Here is a 22,743-nt window from a genome sequence, read left to right on the forward strand (position 1 = left end):
TTTATGACTCATAAAAGCTTAGTTTTACATAAGGGGTGATAATCCATGAATTTACATCAAAATATATATATAAGGAGAGATAATCTCTACTTTGGGGGTGTGGGATTCTTGAATTCTCTAATGAGTGCTTTTCCAGCTCTATATACTGCCCATTTGCCTTCTTTCCTTGCTTCACGTACTTTTGCTAATTCACTGGCTCGATCCTTAAGCTGCAAAGGGGTGAGTTCATCTGAAATCCACACCTTAGTGCCTTGTAGTGATTTTGTTTGCTTCATCACAGCTATCTTCTCCTCCATAGTATCATAATGTACTGCTGCTTGCTTCCCTTTGACCTCCACATAGATTGGATCTCCAAGGTCCACAAAAGGCACTGCTTTTCCTAACTTGTGCTTCCATATGGTTGTTTCTGTCATGTATTCGTCCTCTTCTATGACAACTTGGGTCCAATCATCCGGCATACCACCAATCCTGATAACTTTTTTATTTGCCTGCACTTGGTCTCTTTCTTGCATTTCTGAGATAACTTTTGATACTAAAGTGTGGGTTACCTGTGTAGGTGTTGAATTCATGTTTGCCTCATTGTTCGCTTCCTTGTGTGTATGTTCTTGCTGTTCTTTGAGTTGTAGCTGTGCTTCTAACCGCAAGATTTTCTCATCTTTCGTAGCTATGTCTGCTTTCATTAGGGTAAGCTCGGTTTGTACCTTTTTGAGTTCTTGACGCAGGTAGGTTTCCCATTGCGATGGTTTTGATAGGGGTGGTGGGATTGGTGGTCCTCCCATCTTCACAGCAGCAGAGAAAGTCATCTTCTCCATATATGTGGGTGTAACAGACTTGGACACTCCAAGTCAAGAATCAACCGCGACAGCACCAAATAACCACTTCAAAACAATTCACAGATCACAATAGATTTGCACTGGCCCGGCGGAGTTCCGAGCCTAGAGATATTGGCCCCAAAGACTGGCGCCCCTTTCGGTATTTCTTTTTATATTAATCAATCATCAAAGTACAAGAGAGCGGTTAGGGTTTCACTCTCAGACTCTGCGTCCAGATGCTCTGAGAAGTGAGGCCCTCACCACTAATTTAAAGGTTACAAGGGATGCCCAAAAGCAGAGCCTCAAAAGCTTTTAAAATCAAAAGCATCAGTTCTCTCTCTCTCTTAGAGAGTCTTTTCTCTTTTTTTTATAAAAAAAAAGCAAAAGCAAAATTCGCGTCGCTCATCATTTTCCAAATAAAAAAATAAAAAAATAAAAAATTAATAATCCGTCTCCGCGATTTCCGGAATTTAGGGTTTTTGGCAAAATTTAGGGTTTGCAGGAATTTTAGGGTTTCTGGCAGAAATTAGGGTTTTTGCTGTCCGCCACGTCATCACTTTGTGACATACCCCCCTCTTGAAAGCATTGTAATCGACCGCGATTACGCATGCAAAACCGACAAAAGCCATAAACCGTCTTAGCAGACACTGACTGTTAGTACCTACGTACTAGGAACACACATCTAGCACATGTACAAAATCGACAGTCACATCACACGACATCACAGGACATCACACGACATCACATGACTAACCCCTATTGCAACCATGTCTATTCGAGATCAATCAAACCAAAATGCTGCAGTCATTTCGGCTATCAGTTCCTGCACTCACAAGAAGTCAAGAACAAATCAATATCATAATCAGGAATTCCATTTCATAAAGTCATCCAGCAGAATACTGTCAGCTCTCAGTATCCCTGAAGCTCAAAGAGACATCAATGACTTTAGTATCAAAATCGAGGCATCTGTTGACAAAGGAGTGTAGTGACTCCCCTCTTGTGCATCCCACTGCACCAGATCTTCGGCCAAGCTGAGTTTCTGGGTTCCGTTTGGAGTAGACTATGCTAAACCAAAACATCGAGGTAAAGTTTCAGAATCCGAGGAGTATCTGCTAGGTTCTCCTCCTCCATCCACTTCGCATCAAATGCAGGAAAGTTCTTGAACTTAACCAAGAACCGCCTTCAGACTTTACCTTTCTTCGTATCATTATGTGCCAAAATCTGTTCAGGAACAAGGATCTCCTCGTTTTCTTCCACTTTGGGTTGCTCATCAGGCTCCCCATCATCAGGCACATCACCCTTAACAGGTTTCAAGAGACTCACATGCAATGCATTGTGAATCCTCCAAGTATCTGGCAGTTCCAATCGGAAGGAGACATCATTTATCTTGTCAGTAATCTGGAAAGGTCCGTAGTATCACATACTAAGCTTTGGAAAAAGCCTCTCCTTTCCCTTTTTCTTTCTTAGGCGTGCCTTCTCAAAAGTAAGAGCACCCAATCATCCTCCTTTAGTTTCCAGTCGCGACGATGGCGATCCGCTGCCTTTTTCTGTCGTTCTTGAGACTCCTGCAAAGTCTCGCGAACCTTGGCAAAAGCCGTATCCAAATCTCGCGAATTTTCATCCGCTTCAAATTTCTAATCTTTCGTGCTCAGGAAGGATGGAACCTTCGCAGCAGTTTCAACAATCTCTCATGGCGTCTTCCCCGTCGAAGAGTGTATCGTGTTATTGTAGGCAAATTCCACCAAAGGTAAGTTCTTTTCCCATTGAGTCTTCTGATGCGAGATACAAGACTTCAATAAATCTAAAATCACTGAATTGGCAATCTCAAATTGCCCGTCAGTCTGCAAGTGGAACGATGACGAGAACTGCAACCGCGTGCCAATGTTCTCCCAAATTGCCTTCCAAAACAAACTCATAAATCTGGGGTCTCTGTCGGAGACAATCGTCTCAGGCGTGCCATGTAATCGGAAAATCATCGTGATCATTCTGTATTCTCGGGAGATCAAAAAAAATGAAATCCATTTCAATATTTTCCCAGGGGCGGGTGGGTATGGGTAAAGGCTGTAACAATCCCTGTGCCTTATGCCTGTCAAACTTGACCTTCTGGCATACCAAGCAACTGCGCACAAACTCTTCCACATCCTTCTTCAGTCTCCGCCAAAAGAAATCTCTCTCTACCCCTTTCATGGTGGTAGCAATGCCGCGGTGACCCGTAAAAGGTGGACAGTGGCAATCAGTCATAACCTTTTCCCTCAACGGCTGTGTAACGCATAACATAGTCTTTTTCATCAAGTAGCCTTCTCGAAGGGAGTATCCAGCTACTGTCTCCCCATCCCGTATCCGTGTGAAAATATCTGCAAAATCTGTATCTGTGGCACACTGATCGACCATATCCTCGAAGCTCCTATGATGTATCGCGGAAATAGCCAGAACCAATGGTTTTCGAGACAAAGCATCTGCCACCACATTCTTCTGTCCCTGCACATGGACAATCTGGAAGTGGAACTGTGACAAGATGTTCGCCCACCGCATCTGTTTTTCCGAAAGCTGCTTCTGTGACAATAAGTAGCGCAAACTCTGATGGTCTGTAAAGACAGTAAAATCTGCTCCGAGTAGGCAATGCCGCCACTGAGTAAGAGCATGGATAACCGCCAAAAGCTCTTTCTCATAGATCTGTGCTGTCATCTCCGGCCTAGAGAACAAACGGCTCTCGTAAGCTATGACATGGCCTTCTTGCATCAAGACCGCACCCAGACTACGACCACAAGCATCACAAAATACTTCAAATGACTTCTGCAAGTCCGACAAAGTCAAATCTGGTCCTGTAGTCAATTTCTCTTTCAATGTCCGAAAGGCAGTCACCTCTGTGGGTCCCCACGAAAAAGGTACTCCTTTTTGTGTCAAGGTATGCAAAGGGGAAGCAACCTCTGCAAACTTTCGTATGAACCGCCTGTAGTACGAACACAGTCCCAAGAAGCTTCTAACTTCATGGACATTCCTCAAATCGGGCCAATCACGGATAGTCTCTATCTTGGCCAGGTTCATTTGCACTTCTACTGTTGACACAATGTGTCCCAAAAAGTGTATCTCTGGTAGGAAAAATTCACTTTTCTTAGCATTAATCACTAATGTGTGATCTCGTAATGCCTGAAAGACTTGAAGCAGATGATCTCTGTGTTCTGCCTCATTCTTGGAGAAAACAATGATGTCGTCAAAGAAAGTGCCAACAAATAGCCTGTACTCTCGAAAAATCCTATCCATCATCCGGTTAAATGTCGCAGGAGCATTGGTTAAGCCAAAAGGCATCACCAAAAACTCAAATAACCCAAAAGTCGTCCGAAAAGCTGTCTTGTAGACATCTCCTGGCGCTATCCTGATCTGATGATATCCACTCTTCAAGTCAATCCTGCTAAAGCACAAGGATCCCTGTAACCTGTCGAGTATATCATCGATCCTAGGAATCGGAAATCTGTTCTTGATGGTGATTTCGTTGAGAGTGCTATAATCGATGCACATTCTCCAAGATCCGTCTTTCTTCAAAACCAACAACACTGGAGAGCAATACGGTGAAGTACTAGGCTGGACAAGACCCTTTTCCAAGAGGTTTTTCACTGAGTTCATAATCTTTTCATTCTGTACTCGACTCACACGATAAGGTGGCCGATTCGGTGGCGTGCTTCCAGATATCAGATCAATGGTATGATCTTCAGGCCCTCTCAAAAGCAATCGGCATGAGCGTGGAGAAAAAAATCTTGGCGTTCTTTTCTTCAGGTCAAAACATATTCAACTTTTATCCATCGTTCAGTTCTCCCAAAAGAATGAGTAAGAAAACTGAAGTTCTTCAAGTACAATCTCTAAGCCCTTCATTTATCAAAGTCGCTTTCTGGGCCCGGTAGTCAACCACGGCGTAGTTCTTGTGGTACCAAGGGATCCCGAGTAGAACGTCACTCGCGTGCCCTGAACACCCCTGTAATTGCAAACAAAGTTTGCCAATGCTCGGTGTAATGGCAACATCTCATCCGGGTGCCAGTCGAACTACCTCCGCCTGTGGCGTCAGTCTGTCAGGCGTAGTTCGAAATCGAGCCGCCAATTCCAAGTGAAAAGAAGTTGGCCTTGGCTCCTTCAAAAGAGCTTCCTGATCCTTCACTTTGCCCCGAAAGCGGCAAAGTTTGTACTTTCATTCATTAGATTCGGTGCAGGTCCCACGCCATGTGGTACCAGTTCTGCTTTTCTATCTGCCTTTTTCTGCCACATTCCTCAGCTGCTCTCGAACTCTCAGACCTGTCGTCGTCTTTATCATTCTGTTCTTTCTGTGCCTTATTAGGGCACTTTGCGGAAATATGTCCATGTTCCCCGCATCCAAAGCACTTCCCCTCTTTGATGAAGCGAGCTCTCTCCTCAGGAGTAAGCTTGGGTCGTGCATCCTTTTTTTTTCTCTGGATTGCTCTTTTTCATTCTACTTTCATTCCCAAAAGTCTGTTCGGCTCGTTGTGTCATGGCCTTATCTGTGGGGTAGGTCAGACTGCAAGAGTGAATAGCAAAGCCCCGCTTCGCATGACTCATCAACTCCTGAATAGAAGCTGACTTCTGTTCCAAGCAGTGATTTCGGATCTCTGTAGGTAGACCCAAGGTAAACCGCTCAATCTGTTCTCTGAACGAGATCTTCTTGAATGAAGAGGCGGGTAGAAAAGAGCTCCAGAATCTTTCACAATAAGAATTCACTATATCGCTCTTGGTCATCCGGAGATGGTTCCAAGCAGCTCGTATATCTCGCTCAACTCTTGAGTCAACCAAGAAGAAATAAAAAGCCTCTTGAATTTCAGGCATGTAACTGGCACAGTCTTGCTTAATAGAAGCGTGGACCACCAAGTACGAGCATTCCCCTTAAAGTAAGAGGCAGCTCTCCGAATCTTGGAGTGCTCTGAATAGCGCCCTCCCGCGAAAGCGATGTCAAACTGCTGTATAAAAGACAAAGCCTTCGAAGCATCTGAGTATCCTCAAAAGTATCAAACTTGATCGAGTGGCCACCTTCCTTAAACTCTCGGACTTTCTTGCTTTTATCTTCGAGAAAGTCATACTGGTTGGCTTTGTAAAAAAATTCTTCTTGTTCGCATAAAACTTTCCATCATCGGAGTCTGAGCTGTCTGTAGACGAGTCCTCAGTAGAACTGTCAATCTCTGGGCGAGATGTAGCCTTCTTTGCCTTTTTCTTGCCCTTTCCGAAGCTTTGTGTCTTGCTTCACTTTTTGCTTTTTTCTGTCTTCTTCGCTCTAATCCGAGGAGCTAGAAGAATTGTCAGAAGAAGAAGAAGAAGGACTGGGTACTCCTTCAAATCGAACACGCTTCTTCCGTTTCTTTGCCTTATCAAATGTCAACCGACGACCCAAATATCCCTGGAAGTCAGTGCCTTTCTTCTGCTTTTTGCCGTGCTTTTTGTCTTTCTTTTGCACGTCGAAAAGCTGAGCAATCCGTGCATCAACCACGTTCTCCAGTTCCTGCTCCGTATATTTTCTTGGAGGCAGAAGGTTTCTTGAGAGCGGGTTTCGGGAGTGGTGTTGTGGTTCTCTGCCACTCCCTCTGTACCTCTTCCAAGAGGTCTGGTTCATATATTTTGCCATCTTCGGGTCCTTGGCAAAATTGAGCATCATCTTTGTTGCATCGCCAATCAATTGACGACGCTCCATCTCTCTTTGCTCCGCCTGAGTAGGCCGAGGCGGGCCATGCTCTCTGTCTGAATCTTCGTTGTGATCCTAGCCCGCATCTCCAGATGCAGAGGGAGTCGACTGATCATTGCCTGAAGCCATAGGTGCCGCGGAAAAAAAATTTGGGGATCGGATTTCCCATAGAAGAGAAATCGGCCGTGCTCTGATACCACTGTAACAGACTTGGACACTCCAAGTCAAGAATCAACCGCGACAGCACCAAATAACCACTTCAAAACAATTCACAGATCATAATAGATTTGCACTGGCCCGGCGGAGTTCCGTGCCTAGAGATATTGGCCCCAAAGACTGGCGCCCCTTTCGGTATTTCTTTTTATATTAATCAATCATCAAAGTACAAGAGAGCGGTTAGGGTTTCACTCTCAGACTCTGCGTCCAGATGCTCTGAGAAGTGAGGCCCTCACCACTAATTTAAAGGTTACAAGGGATGCCCAAAAGCAGAGCCCCAAAAGCTTTTAAAATCAAAACCATCAGTTCTCTCTCTCTCTTAGAGAGTCTTTTCTCTTTTTTTAATAAAAAAAAAAGCAAAAGCAAAATTCGCATCGCTCATCATTTTCCAAAAAATAAAAAATAAAAAAATTTAATAATCCGTCTCCGCGATTTCCGGAATTTAGGGTTTTTGGCAAAATTTAGGGTTTGCAGGAATTTTAGGGTTTCTGGCAGAAATTAGGGTTTTTGCTGTCCGCCACGTCATCACTTTGTGACAGAGGTGGATGATTCTGTACTGTGGGTTTGATTCTTTTTTGGGCCTTGGCCCCCTAGCCCCCACAGGGTGCCCACATACCCCAAGGGGGCTCAAAGAACAAAGGGCTGCTGTGTGTTTTTTGCTGGCGCGCAGAAGAGAGAGAGCTATTGGCGGGGCTGAGGGGCTGATGTGGGACTGAGAAGCTGCTGCGCGAGGGGCTGAGGGGCTGACGAAGAGAGAGAGAGAGAGAGAGAGAGAGAGAGAGAGAGAGAGAAATCTTTTGCTTTATTTTTCTAGTGGCTCAAGAGAGAGCTTGGGGAAAGCAGGAAGCCTTTGGGCTTTTGATTTTCAGCTCTTGGGGCACTACTTTTGGCATCCCTTGTACTCTTTAAATACGTGAGCATGCCTCTCACAACTCAGAGCATCTGGACGCAGAGTCTGAGTGTGAGCGCGTGCCCGCACTCTTGTACTTTGAACTCAGATTAATACAAAAAGAAATACTGAAAGGGTGCCAGTCTTTGGGGTCAATACCTCTAGGTGTTGAATCAATTGTGAACTATGAAATGTTTTGAAGTGGTTATTTGGTGCTGTCGCGGTAGATTCTTGACTTGGAGTGTCCAAGTCTGTTACAGTGGTATCAGAGCACGGCCAATTTCTCTTCTACGGAAAATCCGATCCCAAATTTTCTTTTCCGCGGCACCTATGGCTTCAGGCAAAGATCAGTCGACTCCCTCTGCATCCGGAGATGTGGAAAGGGATCACAACGAAGATTCTAGCAAGGAGTATGGCCCACCTCGGCCTACTCAGGCAGAGCGTCGAGAGATGGAGCGTCAACGATTGATCGGCGACGCAACAAAGATGATGCTTAATTTTGCCAAGGACCCGAAAATGGCAAAATATATGAGCAAGACCTCTTTGGAGGAAGTGCACGCGCAGTGGCAGAAAACCACAACACCACCCCCAAAACCCGCTCTCAAGAAACCTCCTGCTGCTCCCAAGAAGTATACAGAGAAGGAATTAGAAGAGGTGGTTGATGCACAAATTGCTCAACTTTTTGACGCGCAAAACAAAGCTGAAAAGCACGACAAAAAGCAAAAGAAAGGAACTGACTTCCCGTGCTATTTGGGTCGTCAGTCGACATTTAAAAAGGCAAAGAAACAGAAGAAGCGTATTCAATTTGAAGAAGTACCAGGTTCTTCTTCTTCTTCTTCTTCTAACAGTTCTTCTAGCTCATCTGACTCGAGCGAAGAAGACCGAAAAGGCAAAAAGCGAAGCAAAAAGCAACGCTTCGGAAAGGGCAAGAAAAAGGCAAAGAAGTCTAAATCTCGCCCCGTGTGTGACAGTTCTACAGAGGACTTGTCTACAGACAGCTCGACTCTGACGACAGCAACTTTTATGCAAAGAAGAAGAATTTTTATAAAGCCAACCAATATGACTTTCCGGAAGACAAAAGCAAGAAAGTAAGAGAGTTTAAGGAAGGTGGATAGTCAATTAAATTTGACACATTTTCGGGATATAGAGATGCTTTGAAGGCTTTGTCTTTTGTACAGCAGTTTGACATCGCTTTCGCGGGAGGACATTACTCAGAGCACTCTAAGATTCGGAGAGCTGCCTCTTACTTTAAGGGGAATGCTCGAACTTTGGTGGTCCACGCTTCTATTAAGCAACACTGCGCCAGTTAAATGGTTGAAATTCAAGAGGCTTTTTATTTCTTCTTGGCTGACTTGAGAGTATGAACGTGATATACGAATTGCTTGGAACCATCTTCGGATGACCAAGAAGGATACAGTGGACATTTATTGCGAGAGATTCTGGAGCTCTTTTCTACCCGCCTCTTCATTTAAGAAGATCTCGTTCAAGGAACAGATTGAGCGGTTTACCTTGGGTCTTCCTACAGAGATCCGAGATCACTGCTTGGAACAAAAGTCACCTTCTATTAAGGAGTTGATGAGTCATGCGAAACGGGGTTTGCCATTCACTCTGGCAATTTGACCTACCCCACCGATGAGATCATGACACAAAGAGTTGAACAGACTTCGACAAATGAAAGTAGAAAGAGAAAGAGCAAAGAGCTAGCTACATCAGGGAAGGGAAGTGCTTTGAATGCGGGGACACCGGGCATATCTCCGCGATGTGCCCTAACAAGGCACCGAATGAACAGGATGAAGAAAGGCCAGAAAGTTCCAAAGCAGCTGAGACACGTGGTAGAAAAGGCAGATAAAAAGCAGAATTGGTACCACATTGCGTGGGGCTTGAACCGAATCAAATGAATGAAAGTACAAACTTTGCCGCTTTTGGGGCAAAGTGAAAGATCAGGAAGCTCTTTTGAAGGAGCCAAGGGCAACTTCTTTTCACTTGGAATTGGCGGCTCAATTTGGAATTACGTCCGATAGGCTGAGGCCACAGGCGGAGATAGTTCGAGTGGCACCCGAACGGGATGTTGCCATTGCACCGAGCATTGACAAACTTCGTTTTCAATGACAGCGGTGTTTAGGACACGAAGCATTTTACGTATTTGCCTTAAGGTTGTAACGTTCTACTCGAAATCCCTTGATACCACAACAACAACGCCGTGGTTGACTACCGGGCCGAGAAAGCGACTTTGACAAATGAAGGACTCAGAGATTGTACTTGATGAACTTCAGTTTTTTTACCGACTTTTTTTTGGGAGAGAACTGAACGATGGATAAAGGTCAAATATGTTTTGACCTGAACAACAGAACGCCAAGATTTTCTTTACACTCATGCCGATTGCTTTTCGAAGGCCTGTCAGGCGAGTTACCACCTGCTCGTCCTGAAGATCATTTTGTTGATCTAATACCAAGAAGCACACCACCGAACCGGCCACCTTACCGTGTGAGCCGAGCACAGAACAAAGAGATTATGAACCAAGTGAAAGACCTCTTGGAAAAGGGTCTTGTCCAGCCTAGTACTTCACCATATTGCTCTCCAATGTTGTTGGTTTTGAAGAAAGACGAATCTTGGAGAATCTGCATCGATTATAGAGCTCTCAACAAAATAACCATCAAGAACAAATTTCTGATTCCTAGGATCGATGATATACTCGACAGATTACAGGGATCCTCGTGTTTTAGAAGGATTGATTTGAAGAGTGGATATCATCAGATCCGAACCGCACCGGAAGACATCTACAAGACAGCCTTTCGGACGCCTTTTGGGTTATTTGAGTTTTTTGTGATGCCTATTGGCTTAACCAATGCTCTTGCGACATTTAAACGGATGATGGATAGGATTTTTCCAGAGTAAAGACTATTTGTTGGCACTTTCTTTGACGACATCATTGTTTTCTCCAAGGATGAGGCAGAACATAGAGATCATCTCGTTCAAGTCTTTCAGGCATTATGAGATCACAAGTTAGTGATTAATGCAAAGAAAAGTGAATTTTTCCTACCAGAGATACACTTTTTGGGACACATTGTGTCAGCAGCAGGAGTGCAAATGGATTCGGCCAAGATAGAGACTATCCGTGATTGGCCCGATTTGAAGAATGTCCAGGAAGTTAGAAGCTTCTTGGGACTGTGTTCGTACTACAGGCGGTTCATTCAAAAGTTTGCAGAGGTTGCTTCCCCTTTGCATATCTTGACACAGAAAGGAGTCCCTTTCTCGTGGGGACCCACAGAGGTGACTGCCTTTCAGACTTTGAAAGAGAAATTGACTACGGGACCAATTTGACTTTGACGGACTTGTAGAAGTTGTTTGAAGTATATTTTGATACTTATGGTCGTAGTCTGGATGCGGTCTTAATGCAAGAAGGCCAATGTCATTGCCTATGAGAGACTATTGTTTTCAAGGCCGAATCGACAGTACAAATATGTGAGAAAGAGCTTTTAACGGCTATCCATGCTCTTATTCAGTGGCGACATTACCTACTGGAGCCGATTTTACGGTTTTCACGGATGATGGGAGTTTATGCTACTTCTTGTCACGGAAGGAGCTATCGGAAAAAGCAGATATGATGGGGAAACATCTTGTCACGGTTTACTTCCGGATTGCCCATATGCAGGGACAGGAGAAATTGGTGGCAAATACTTTGTCTCGAAAGCCGTTGGTTCCGTCTATTTCCGCGATACATCATAGGAACTTCGAGGATATGGTCGGTCAGTACGCCATAGAACAGATTTTGCAGATGTATTCAGTTGAATACAGAAAGGGGAGGTAGTAGCGAACTATTCCATTTGGGATGGCTACTTGATGAAGAAAACCATGTTGTGCATTACACAGCCGTTGAGGGAAAGGTTCTAACCGAATGCCACTGTCTGCCTTTTACGGGTCACCGATGCATTGCTACCACCTTGAAAGGGGTAGAGCAATACTTCTTTTGGCCGAGACTCAAGAAGGATGTGGACGAGATTGTGCGTAGTTGCTTGGTATGCCAAAAGGTCAAGTTTGATAGGCATAAAGCACAGGGATTGTTACAGCCTTTTACCCATACCCACCCGCCCCTGGGAAAGTATTGCAATGGATTTCATTTTTTTTTAATCTCCCAAGAACACAGCATGGACACGATTGTTTATTGCCCAGATCATCAGATTACATGGCATGCCTGAGACGATTATCTTCAACAGGGACCAGGTTCACGAGTTTGTTTTGTACGGCTATTTTGGGAGAACATAGGCACCTAGTTGCAGTTCTCGTCATTGTTCCACTCACAGACTGACGGGCAATCAGAGATTGCTAATTCAGTGGTACTGAAGCTGTTGAAGTCTTCTTTGTTGGATCAGAAGACTACTTGGGAAAGGCTTTTACCTTTGGTGGAATATACCTACAGAAACATGATTAACTCTTGATGGGGAAGGTGCCATTTGAGATTCTTGTATTTGCTACGAAGGTTCCACCCTTCCTTAGCACGAAAGATAAGATTTTTCTTTGAAGCCGACCAGTTCACGAGGGACTTGGTCCGGAAGGCTTTGCAAAAACTTCAGGAAAGACAGGAAAAGGCAGCAGATTGCCATTGTCGCGATTTGAAATTGAAGGAGAATGATTGGGTGCTCTTACGTTATGGGAAGGCACGCCCCAGAAAAGAAAAAAAAAAAAGAAAAGGAGCGGCTTTTTTGAAAGCTAAGCATGAGATAGTGTGGACCTTTCCAAATTTTCCGAAAAGAAAAATGATGCCTCCTTTAGACTGAAGCTACCATAATACTTGGAGGATTCACAATGTTTTCATGTGAGTCTCTTGAAGCCTTTCGAAGGCGATGTGTCCGATGATGGGAAGCTAGATGTGCAACCCAAATTGGACGAAAACGAGCAGATACTCGTTCCACAACAGAAATTGGCACAAAAAGAAAGAAAAAAGGTAAAGCGAACTCACGGTTCTTAGTTAAATTCAAGACCTACTTCGCAATGGATGCGAAGTGAATGGAGGAGGCAGACCTAGCAGATATTCCTTGGAATCTAAATCTTTACCTTGAAGCTTTTGGTTTAGCATAGTCTACTCCAAATGGAACCCAGAATTCAGCTTGGCCGGAGATCTGGTGCAGTGGGTTTGCACAAGAGGGGAGTTACTCCACTCCTTTGTCAACAGATGCCTCGATTTTTGAATACTAGAGTCACTAATGTCTCTTTGAGCTTCAGGGATACTGAGAGCTGACAGTATTCTGCTGGATGACTTTATGAAATGGAATTCCTGAATATGAAATTGATTTGTTCTTGACTTGTCTTTAAGTGCAGGAACTGATAGACGAAATGACTGCAGCATTTTGGTCTAAATGATCTCCAATAGACATGGTTGCAATAGGGGTTAGTCAATCGGACATCTATGAGGTCCCGACTGGATCTAGATGCGATTGTTAGCTAGATTGCCGATAAATCATGGTCTAAGAGTTGAATGTCATGTGATGTCTACTAATGTCCTGTGATGTCCTGTGATGTCGTGTGATGTGACTGTCAATCGGTACATGTGCTAGACGTGTGTTCCTAGTACGTAGGTACTAACAGTCAGTGTCTGCTAAGGCAGTTTATGGCTTCTGTCTGTTTTGCAGGCATAATCAAGGACGATTACAATGCTTTCAAGAGGGGGGTATGTCACAAATTGTGATGTGGCTGTCCAATGCAGGAAACCCTAACCCTAATTGCAAGAAACCCTAACCCTAATTGCAGGAAACCCTAACTGCAGGAAATTGTGTACACCTGCTGACGTGGCAGTCCATGATTTGCGGCGGATTTTCCGAAAAGCAGTTTTGCGGCAGTTTTTGGGTATAGCTTTTTGGCATTGCTTTTCCCACGCAATTGGGAGAGAGAGAAAGCCTCTTTGCTTTGTTTTATTAAGCGAGAGAGAGAGAGAGAGAGAGAGAGAGAGAGAGAGAGATCTTTTGCTTTATTTTTCTAGTCGCTTAAGAGAGAGAGCTTGTGGAAAGCAAGAAGCCTTTGGGCTTTTGATTTTCAGCTTTTGGGGCACTGCTTTTGGCATCCCTTGTACTCTTTAAATACGTGAGCAAGCCTCTCACAACTCAGAGCATCTGGACGCAGATGTGAGTGTGAGTGCCTGTCCGCACTCTTGTACTTTGAACTCAAATTAATACCAAAAAAAATACCGAAAGGGGCGCCAGTCTTTGGGGCCAATACCTCTAGGCACGGAACTCCGCCGGGCCAATGTTGAATCAATTGTGAACTATGAACTGTTTTGAAGTGGTTATTTGGTGCTGTCGCGGTAAATTCTTGACTTGGAGTGTCCAAGCTTGTTACAATAGCTCTCTTTTAGCTTAGACATGAGAAATGAGAGGGAGAGAGGGAATGCCGCTCTCGCCTTGAATGAGGACTGGCTGCGACACATTATCATTGATGAGAAACGTAAACTTCTCCCAATCGATAATGGGTTTAAACATGCAAAACCGCAAGTTTAAAGACTACAAAGGTAGTAAATTGAGTTTGTTGAATGACCAATTTGACATCATTAACTTCTTGAGAGATCGAAACATCCATGCCTTCAGAAAACCCCTAAACCGAGAGGGTGGGGATAGAAGAAGTCTAAAGACGTGCGCGTTTCACAAAAGATTCACTTATGACATCATAAGAACTTCAAGGATCAAATAACACAACAACCCTTTCCATAACATTTTATGAGTTCATCCTCTTCGGAAGTCCTCTCTTGCTTAGCTTCTTGCTCTACCACACTCATAGCATTCACTTGAGGGGTAGAGTCAAAAGTTGCTGCAGTAGAGGTTTCCTTTTTAGATTCTTTCTTAGGAGATTCCTTTTTCATGTGACCTACGACTGAACAATGGAAGCACTTATGTTCCTTTCTCTACTTAATTGACCACCTAAAACTCCTCGAGCAATCATTTCATCAAGTGAGTTGAGGTTTATCATTTTCCTTTAGCCTTATCCTTAGAATAATCGCTCTTTGCTTGAGATTGAGATGGAGAATTAGATTGAGAAGAAGAATTGGAAGAGTTCGAGTTCTTTTTATTGTTACCATTCCCATTAGAATTCTTGTCCTTGTCCTTAGATGAGTCATGAGAGGAAGAGTTACCATTTTTTTATTTTTTATTTTTTTGAAAAATCAGGGCTGTATATTACAGAGTACAATATAATCTCCAGTGGATGCCAAAATAGCCTATCACGTGGGGTGTACAAGCTGAATGTAAGAGTGAGAGCCACTATAGTGACAACTCGACTAGAACAATCTCATGGTGGTCTGTGTGATGAGTGGAGGAGAAACCACCGAGGGGGGGCATAATGCCATGTAATCAGGCCACCTGTAAGTGTGAAGAAGAGTGGAGATCGGGCCCAACGCCGAAGGAAGGCAAATCGATGAGCCTCGGCTGCTCGAGATGTACCTGAGGAAGAATCCCACTGCCAAATCAGGGTGTGAATGATGTCCAGCCAAATGGCAGTGAGGGTATCCTGAAGGAGCTGTGGAGCCGTACTGAGAATGTGAAGACAATGAGCTCTCCAAACATTCCATAGTGTAATGCTAGTGATGACTGAAAAAACTTCATCACGTGTCTGAGGATCCCCCTCCCAAGCAATCTGTGGTAACATAGCCAAAGTCCCTCGCCGATAACCAGTCGAGGTAAGCATAAGAGCTGGATCTGTGTCTGAGCCCTCGTAGAAAAGATGCGGTCCGGGCATCGGCATCAACCATGAGACAGATCCCCAAGTGAGAAATCCATGCTGAACACCGGCTCTGCTAAGTAAAAAGCAAACTACTAGCCACACTACATGAGAAGATGAGCATGACCAAAGACAGTGTACAGGTGACTCATGTAGTCGCAAAGGACAGCGAGGACATAACGGATCATGACCCATAGTAGCTAGCCAAGTCCCAACTGGAAGTCCTGCATGTGCAATCATCCACATGAAAAAAGAAATACGACGAGCCGCATGTAAATCCCAGATGGCTGACCAAAACTGCTGTAGATAGGCATGGGAGAGACCTGAATGTAACCAGAAACGCATACGAGTGGGCTGCCCTGGGTGCTGTCTCATCAATGCTAATCTTCCAATTCTGACAATGTACTCTAGGAATGATACAGGTGCACCGGTGGAGTTAGAGTGAGGCCAATGCCACTCTCCTGGGTCCCAATAAAGCTGAGATAGGGCACGACCCTCCCACACCCAAAGCCTCCAAAGTGCGGCATCAGCGGAAGCGAAACGGGGGTCAACACAACGACACTTCCTGCGGGAGCCAACTACTCGTATGGCCTCCCATCAAGCGCCGGGGTAGACAAGGTACGGAGAGGTGGTATCATATGTCAATCTAGCATGAATCCCCTGAGAGTAGTCAGTATCAACTGTGAACAGCATGGTGTCTAAACGAACTAATAAGAGAGTGCTATGAGCAAAGAGACCTTCCCAGCCACTATGTGGAGGCATTTGAACCGTGCTGCGCATGACTGCGTCCCACTGTGAAGGAACGGCGGAGTCAATCTCAAGCAGTCTGTCTGTCACCCCGCGACCAATGTCATAATATTCTGCCACAAAATCTGCATCCAGCATACATGTCTCATGAAACAACCGCATAGAGGCAGCAGGGCCAGTGTCCCAAGCAGCCCAATCAATGTGAGTCCTCTCTCCAAGCTGACGGGGTGGATTAACCGAAGAATCAAGAACTGCATCATTCCAAATGAGAGGCTGACGCTCAATCTCCTCACGACATGAGGGAGATGAGCGTATGATAGCCCGTCGCATGGAAATCCAAATCTGAAGAAGCGATCGGATGAAGGGTGAGAGAGTGCTGGTGAACAAGGGGGCTGATACCAATTGTCACAGGAACAGAATAATAGAGCTAGACAGCAAAAGATAGAGAAAGAGATCTTTGTATTGATAGAGTTTGATACAACAGAGGAGCAATAAAATATATGGGCGTACTCCGTTGTACGAAGCTCGAACCTCTTGACCACCCCCGAGCTTCAATTCACTTGCATGCAGCGTCTCACTCGCACTCGCACTCGTAGAAGAAGAGATCGGTGAATGATCCCCAAAACACACCACCCGTCTTTCTATTCTGATTTTTCCTCGAAAAGCATGCGACCTCTCAAAATAGCCGCTTTTCTATTTTTGGCGTTCGGTCGACTCGACTTGCGCGCCAAGTATACCTGCGAGAATAAGGTAAGAACGTGATCGCGAAGCGATCCGTAAAGGTTAGATTTTTAAAACTTAAAAAAAAAATTAAAAAAAATTCAGCTGTCTTCAACTGAACATAACTCCCAAACGGAGCCAAAACAGCCCAAGTCCGTCTCACACAATCTTGTTGCCCTCGTTGCGCTCTTCGACGGCTATGTGATGGAAAATTTCCATAGCCTGCTCTGATTTGCTGAAAATCAACCTGCAAAACAGCATTTTCTACAAAAACCATGCAAAAACAGCAAATTCCACTTTTTTCTTAATCTTTGGCCCTCAACGAGCATCAAAACATCAAAATCTGTAAAGATTTAGAGAACCAAAGTTGTTCCTTATAACACAGGCTTCAATCACTTCATACATCACTTTTTCAAAATCCCACGTTAACACCTTTAAAAATGCCCCAGAAAGTGCCTTCCAGATCAAAAAATTTTATTGGACGAAAACAATCCACACATCCTTCTACACAGTGGACTAACTTTAAGACGACCAAAACTTCCTAGAAAACCAAAATTTATTGCTAAAACACCTCAAAATCAAGTCCTGTTACAATCTCCCCTTTCAAAATTAACTCTGTCCTTAGAGTTGGAAGGAGGGAAATTCACTTTGCAAAACACTAAGATCAACCCATGATGCATCCTCTACTGGATAGTTCTGCCACTTAACCAAAACTTCCACAATGTCTCTATTTCTCAAATGTTTGACACGCCTATCTAGCACTAAGTCTGGTTCTACTGTCAATGTTCCGTCATCTTTCAACTTAGAGTTGTCCTGTAAAACATGATACACGTTAGGAACATACTATTTCAATAAACTCACATGAAATACAGGATGCACTTTGACATGAGAAGGCAATTCCACTTTGTAAGCTAATGAAATTTGGGCTGCTGAAAAACGCTGCAGTAGCTTGATAAAAACGTTGATGACTGCTGTGATCTATGGCTGAAAACGCTGCTGTAATGCTGCGATCAGATGCTGAAAAACGCCAGGGATCAAGGGATCAAGGCCTTCTGGCGATCATAAAAATGCTAGGTACAAGGGGGGGGCTGCGGTCAAGCATTTGCTAAAAACGCCAAGGCAACTGGGGACTGCTTGCGATGATGCAAAACGCTAGGTCTTGGGTGAGGAAAACGCCAAGAGGTTCTTGGGGAGTCTTGCTGAGAAAGGGGGGAACCTGTCGCCAATGGCCTGCTGTTCTCCTTGCTCATCTGCCATTTAATGCTAACTTGGGTTTGCTTATATATTTTCTTACCCAAATTGCCCTCCCTACTTTTGTTGGAAAGTCACTTAAATTAATAAGTGAAAAATGTCAAAAATAGGAAAAATAGGCTAAATGCACTAGGAAATTCCCCTGATGGAATCTGATGGATTCTAATGGGAATACTAATGATCATGCTGTGTGCAACCAGAGGATATGCATCTATACTAAGTGACTGGGCATGCACGGTCTACGAATAGACTCACAAAAAGTGCCAGATCACTTCTAATCTAGACTGACTGAACTGACGGAAACCCTGTTATCGTGTAGCTTGTCCACAGACATGCAGGGTTGGATGTGTCACGTGACAAGCAAGGACTTCGATTTGTGTAGAAAGTGCTGACATGGCAAGGCGCACGGACGCCCACGATTTGCGGTGCAAGTTGCAATCAGGCAATGACGTGGCAGCAGCGTACGGATAGCCCATGGAACGCTTGCTTTTGAAGTCAAGAGCTTTTACAATTGCAGCTTTTCATGTAGGTGCTTTTAAGATTGGCCAAGGGCTTATAAGTGTGAAGGCCTCACGACTCAGATTTGCTTGGGAACACTAAGAGAAGGAGGACCCTCGGACATTGTACTTTGTGAAGCATAATAATAAAGAAATATTGAGAAGGGGCGCTAGTCTTTGGGGCTTGTGCATCTGGGCGCGGAACTACGCTATGCTGTGTTGACTCTCCTCTCCCCTCTATTTTCAAGTTCTGTTCGGCTTGGAGTGTTCGAGTATTATAAGCATTGTCGTGACTTGCAGTTGAAGATAGTTGATTGGGTGCTTCTTAGGTTTGAGAAGAAACGCCTCAGAAAGAAAAAGGGTAAGGAGAGGCTTTTTCAAAGCTAAGTATGAGATACTATAAGCATTGTCGTGACTTGCAGTTGAAGATAGTTGATTGGGTGCTTCTTAGGTTTGAGAAGAAACGCCTCAGAAAGAAAAAGGGTAAGGAGAGGCCTTTTCAAAGCTAAGTATGAGATACTATGGGCCCTTCAAGATTTTTGAAAAGATCAACCATGTGTTCTTTGGACTGAAGTTGCTAAATCCTTGGAAGATTCACAATGCATTTCATGTGAGTCTATTGAGACCATTCAAAGCAGAAGTGTCAAAGGACAAGAATTTCGGGGGTAGCGGTTGGATGGTATACTGGCCAGGTACTATTCAACTTCGGAGGTTTGTTGTTGCTATCCTCATTCACAAAACCCTCACATTACAATTGCAAATTGCTCACTCCAACTCTCTGGCCATCTTCCTTTTCAAGAGCTCAGAAGGGGTGAGTTTAGCATCTCTCTCGATTCATCCAATCGGTCCCAATATCTCCTATGGACAGGTAATGGGAGTGAGGGTTGTTTTGTGATTTGTGCCTGGCCGGAGTGAAGTAGTTTTCTCATGTCTAGGTATGGTATAGCCCAAGGTTTTGACTTTATCAGTGGCCATGTAGATAATCCTCAGTGCCTTTTGGCCCCTTTCCCACATTTATTCACCATTTATGCCTATTCTGACAACTTCATGGCACGATGGCTGAAGTTGAATGTAACGGTGTATCTAATTTGTCCTATTATAGGTCAAATTTGGCCTCCAAAGGACTTTAATAGTTCTTCTTCTTCTTCTTCTTCTTCTTCTCTCTCTCTCTCTCTCTCTCTCTCTCTCTCTCTCTCTCAAACATGCACAAATGGGAGCGCACACACAAATACACACATTTCCACAAGCCAGCACTCTTCTTGACATGCAAGCATTGGTCTGGTTGTTACCTTCAGCATGGTGGACCGTTGAAGAGAAGGCGCGAGAGCCAGGAATCGAGCGAGAGGTAAGAGGGCCTGTCTGGTCGACATAAGCGACGGCACGCTGCGCACAGCCAACAGGCCGCATCCTGCTGGACCCAGGGAATGCATGAAGCGCGCCGAGCAAGCTGCCTCGTTTGCATGGCTTGCTGCGAGTTGCACAAGCTCTTCATACTCGAATATTTCGATACTTCGCACTTTTTCCTCCTCCATCAACCTCTCTCTCTCTCTCTCTCTCTCTCTCGGGGTGCTCACTCTCTGTAGAATCACCTCGATTTCAAAGCTCCTCTCTCTCGCTCATTTCCCTCTTAAAAAACAGGTCTTGAGTTCAACTCTCCTCGTGGGATAGGTCTCTTGGGATAATTTCCTACGACTTAAAAATTCTCTTCTTCTTCCTCTATATTACTCCTTCTCCAATAAGTCTTTGAGGTCTCTTGGGATTGTTCCTACACTACCATAATAAAATTTCTCTTCTTCTCCTCTCTCTCTCTCTCTCTCTCTCTCTCTCTCTCTCTCTCTCTTGTGGTGAGCCCAGGGTTTGTTTTTCAAATAAAGCCACGGTATTGAGCCACTTGGCTTAATCCTGACCATAGAATGTGGATCTTAATCCAATGTTGGACATTGACCAAAAGAAAAGTAATGCCACTTTGCTTGCTTTCAGTACATATCATCGAAAAGCAATAGGTGTGTTTTTCGAGTTTGTTTATAAATACTAACAGGGCTCTGCAACCAACATTTTGCGTCATCACTTCCCTCTGCAACCGACCTTCAGCATCTCGGCTCTCAACTCCACGTGCCCAGTAAGAGCTCTCTCTCTCTCTCTCTCTCTCATAATTTGTTATCTGCTTTAACGCTGAAGTGCAATATGAATGCACAGAACTTGCAATCTGCAGTTCTCATGGGCTGCTTTACAATGTTCATCTTGTAATTGAAGAGAGAGAGAGAGAGAGAGAGAGAGAGAGAGAGAGAAACGTAGGATAAAGGCCTCAACACACAAACGTTGAAGTTGGGGCATGTCCCGCAACAACCCATTCTGCTTGCAGTCGTCTAACTCTATTCCCATATGTGCGCCAACAACACAGCCCTTGCTGGAACCGCCTTCACCTCCACCTACAATAGCAACTTTTGCCAAAGCCACCTACTCTAATCCAATTTCGTCCGCTAAACAGCCGACACCATGCACCCCATAGTTTCCCATCTCTTGTTGGCCCTCCATCTCCATCCCTTTTGCAATTTGGCTTCTCGCATCCCGTGAAAAGCTCTTTGTATCCACTTGCGTTGGTGCCAATTTCATAGTCATTGAGTTCTGAGGGGAGGTGAGGAGCAAAAATTGATCGCTTGCAACGCCCAGCTTGTCTCAAAGCTCAGCTATTTGCGGTTGTCCATCTCGCTTTCTTCACCACCTGTTGAGCCTGCCTCCAAAGGGACCATGCCCACGCAACATCTCTCGAGCCCTCCTCGACACATGTTTCCACACCTTAATTTGTTAGGTTTAATGGCCATGTGGCGCCGACCGCCCATCACTAACTGCTACTAATCCTAAGTGTACATCTATACACTTGTGTGAGCCACTAAAACAAAAGTAGAGTGTGTATTGTGCCTAAGTGCATAAGATAGAGAAGAAAGAAAGGGGGCACATAGTGTGTGTCGGCTCTCCCCCTCCAACCTGTGTGTGTGGCTATGGTGGTGTGTGTGTGTATTCATCTTCCTCTTCCGATGTGCTCCCGGATCCTCTCCTTCATCGGGTATCAGAGCTGTTTCATTCCCGAAATTGATTCTGAGCGCGCGCACTTTCAAGAGTGCAAACAAGGTTCCAACTTCAGCATCGGCAAATTCAACATTCTGAGAGCGTTCCCATTAGGCGTCCTGGCATTTTACCCCCCTTTCGGAGCCATTCGTGCCATAAGAAATGTCATTCGAGCTACAGTTTAGGAGCTGCATTTTTCAGCTCTCTTTTGGTAGTTTGTGTTGTAGGGCTTCCATAGCCATTACAGATACCATTGTTGCAGTCTCTTCCATCTACGAGAGCCCACGGCTCATTCGAAAGTATGTAGTCTCTTTCGGTGTGGTCTCATACACACACATAGAGTGGGAGTTTGACGGCATTGTCTTTTTCGACTACAGGTACAGATACAGATATGGGTACAGGTGCATAGAGTGGCTTGGTTAGCTTCCTCTATGCTTCTCGGGCTAGATTTCGGCTTTGTCTACGGTATCAATATCGGCATCGACTCACAGGCTACAAGTTTTAGTGCTTCAATATTCTGGTTCCAGTGGGAGCAATTTTTTATGCGTACATGCATATGTTGACACTTTTGATAGTGTTTGAGCTCTTTTAAGAGTAGTTTGACTACCCGTAGGGATATTTCTTTGCATGCACCTGCTTTTGGTGCCTATTTGAGAATCGTGACAGACTTATACATCTTTGTGCATACTGCCATTGTATGCTTTTGTGGAGCCATCTTTTGGCTAGTACGGCAGTCCCGACCATTTCCATTTCTGAGACTTGGTCCACATTTCAACTTTCATATGAAGGAGTCAGCTAGTGTTGCCAGCCATATCAATGATTTTGATTCTCTTTTTGCCCAGATTGGTGCAAGCGCATGACCATTGATGATGAGATGAAAGCAATCTTTTTGCTTTGTTCATTGCCACCCTCTTGGGATATCTTTTGCACATCCGTTAGTAATTCTGCTCCTAATGGTGCGCTAAAATACGATGATGTTACCAGTGCACTTTTGTCAAAGGAGATGCGTCGGAAGACCATGACTAGCCTCGCATTATGGCGAAACTCATTATGTGCAAAGGGATGATAATCAACGTAAGGGTCGTTCTTCGCAATGTGAGTCCAAGAAAGAGGGCAATAGAAATGCATCAAAGGGTAGATCAAAGTCTCGTGTCGCCGCAATGTTCAATG

At 44.5% G+C, this 22,743-nt stretch overlaps 1 protein-coding gene across 1 annotated transcript in view; it reads right to left on the reverse strand.

Moving 5' to 3' along the window:
- The window catches only part of LOC147453552 (2-oxoglutarate (2OG) and Fe(II)-dependent oxygenase superfamily protein), a 53,968-nt gene extending 33,862 nt beyond the window's left edge, over positions 1-20,106 (reverse strand). The window contains exon 1 of the mRNA XM_086515718.1: positions 19,797-20,106. Coding sequence (XP_086371844.1) covers positions 19,797-20,039 — 243 coding nt within the window. The 5' untranslated portion in view covers positions 20,040-20,106. The remainder of the gene's footprint in view (positions 1-19,796) is intronic.
- Between the last annotated feature and the right edge of the window lie 2,637 nt (positions 20,107-22,743).

The sequence above is a fragment of the Adiantum capillus-veneris genome, chromosome 7, assembly GCF_014529385.1.
Source record: "Adiantum capillus-veneris isolate H3 chromosome 7, ASM1452938v2, whole genome shotgun sequence".
NCBI lineage: Eukaryota > Viridiplantae > Streptophyta > Polypodiopsida > Polypodiales > Pteridaceae > Adiantum > Adiantum capillus-veneris.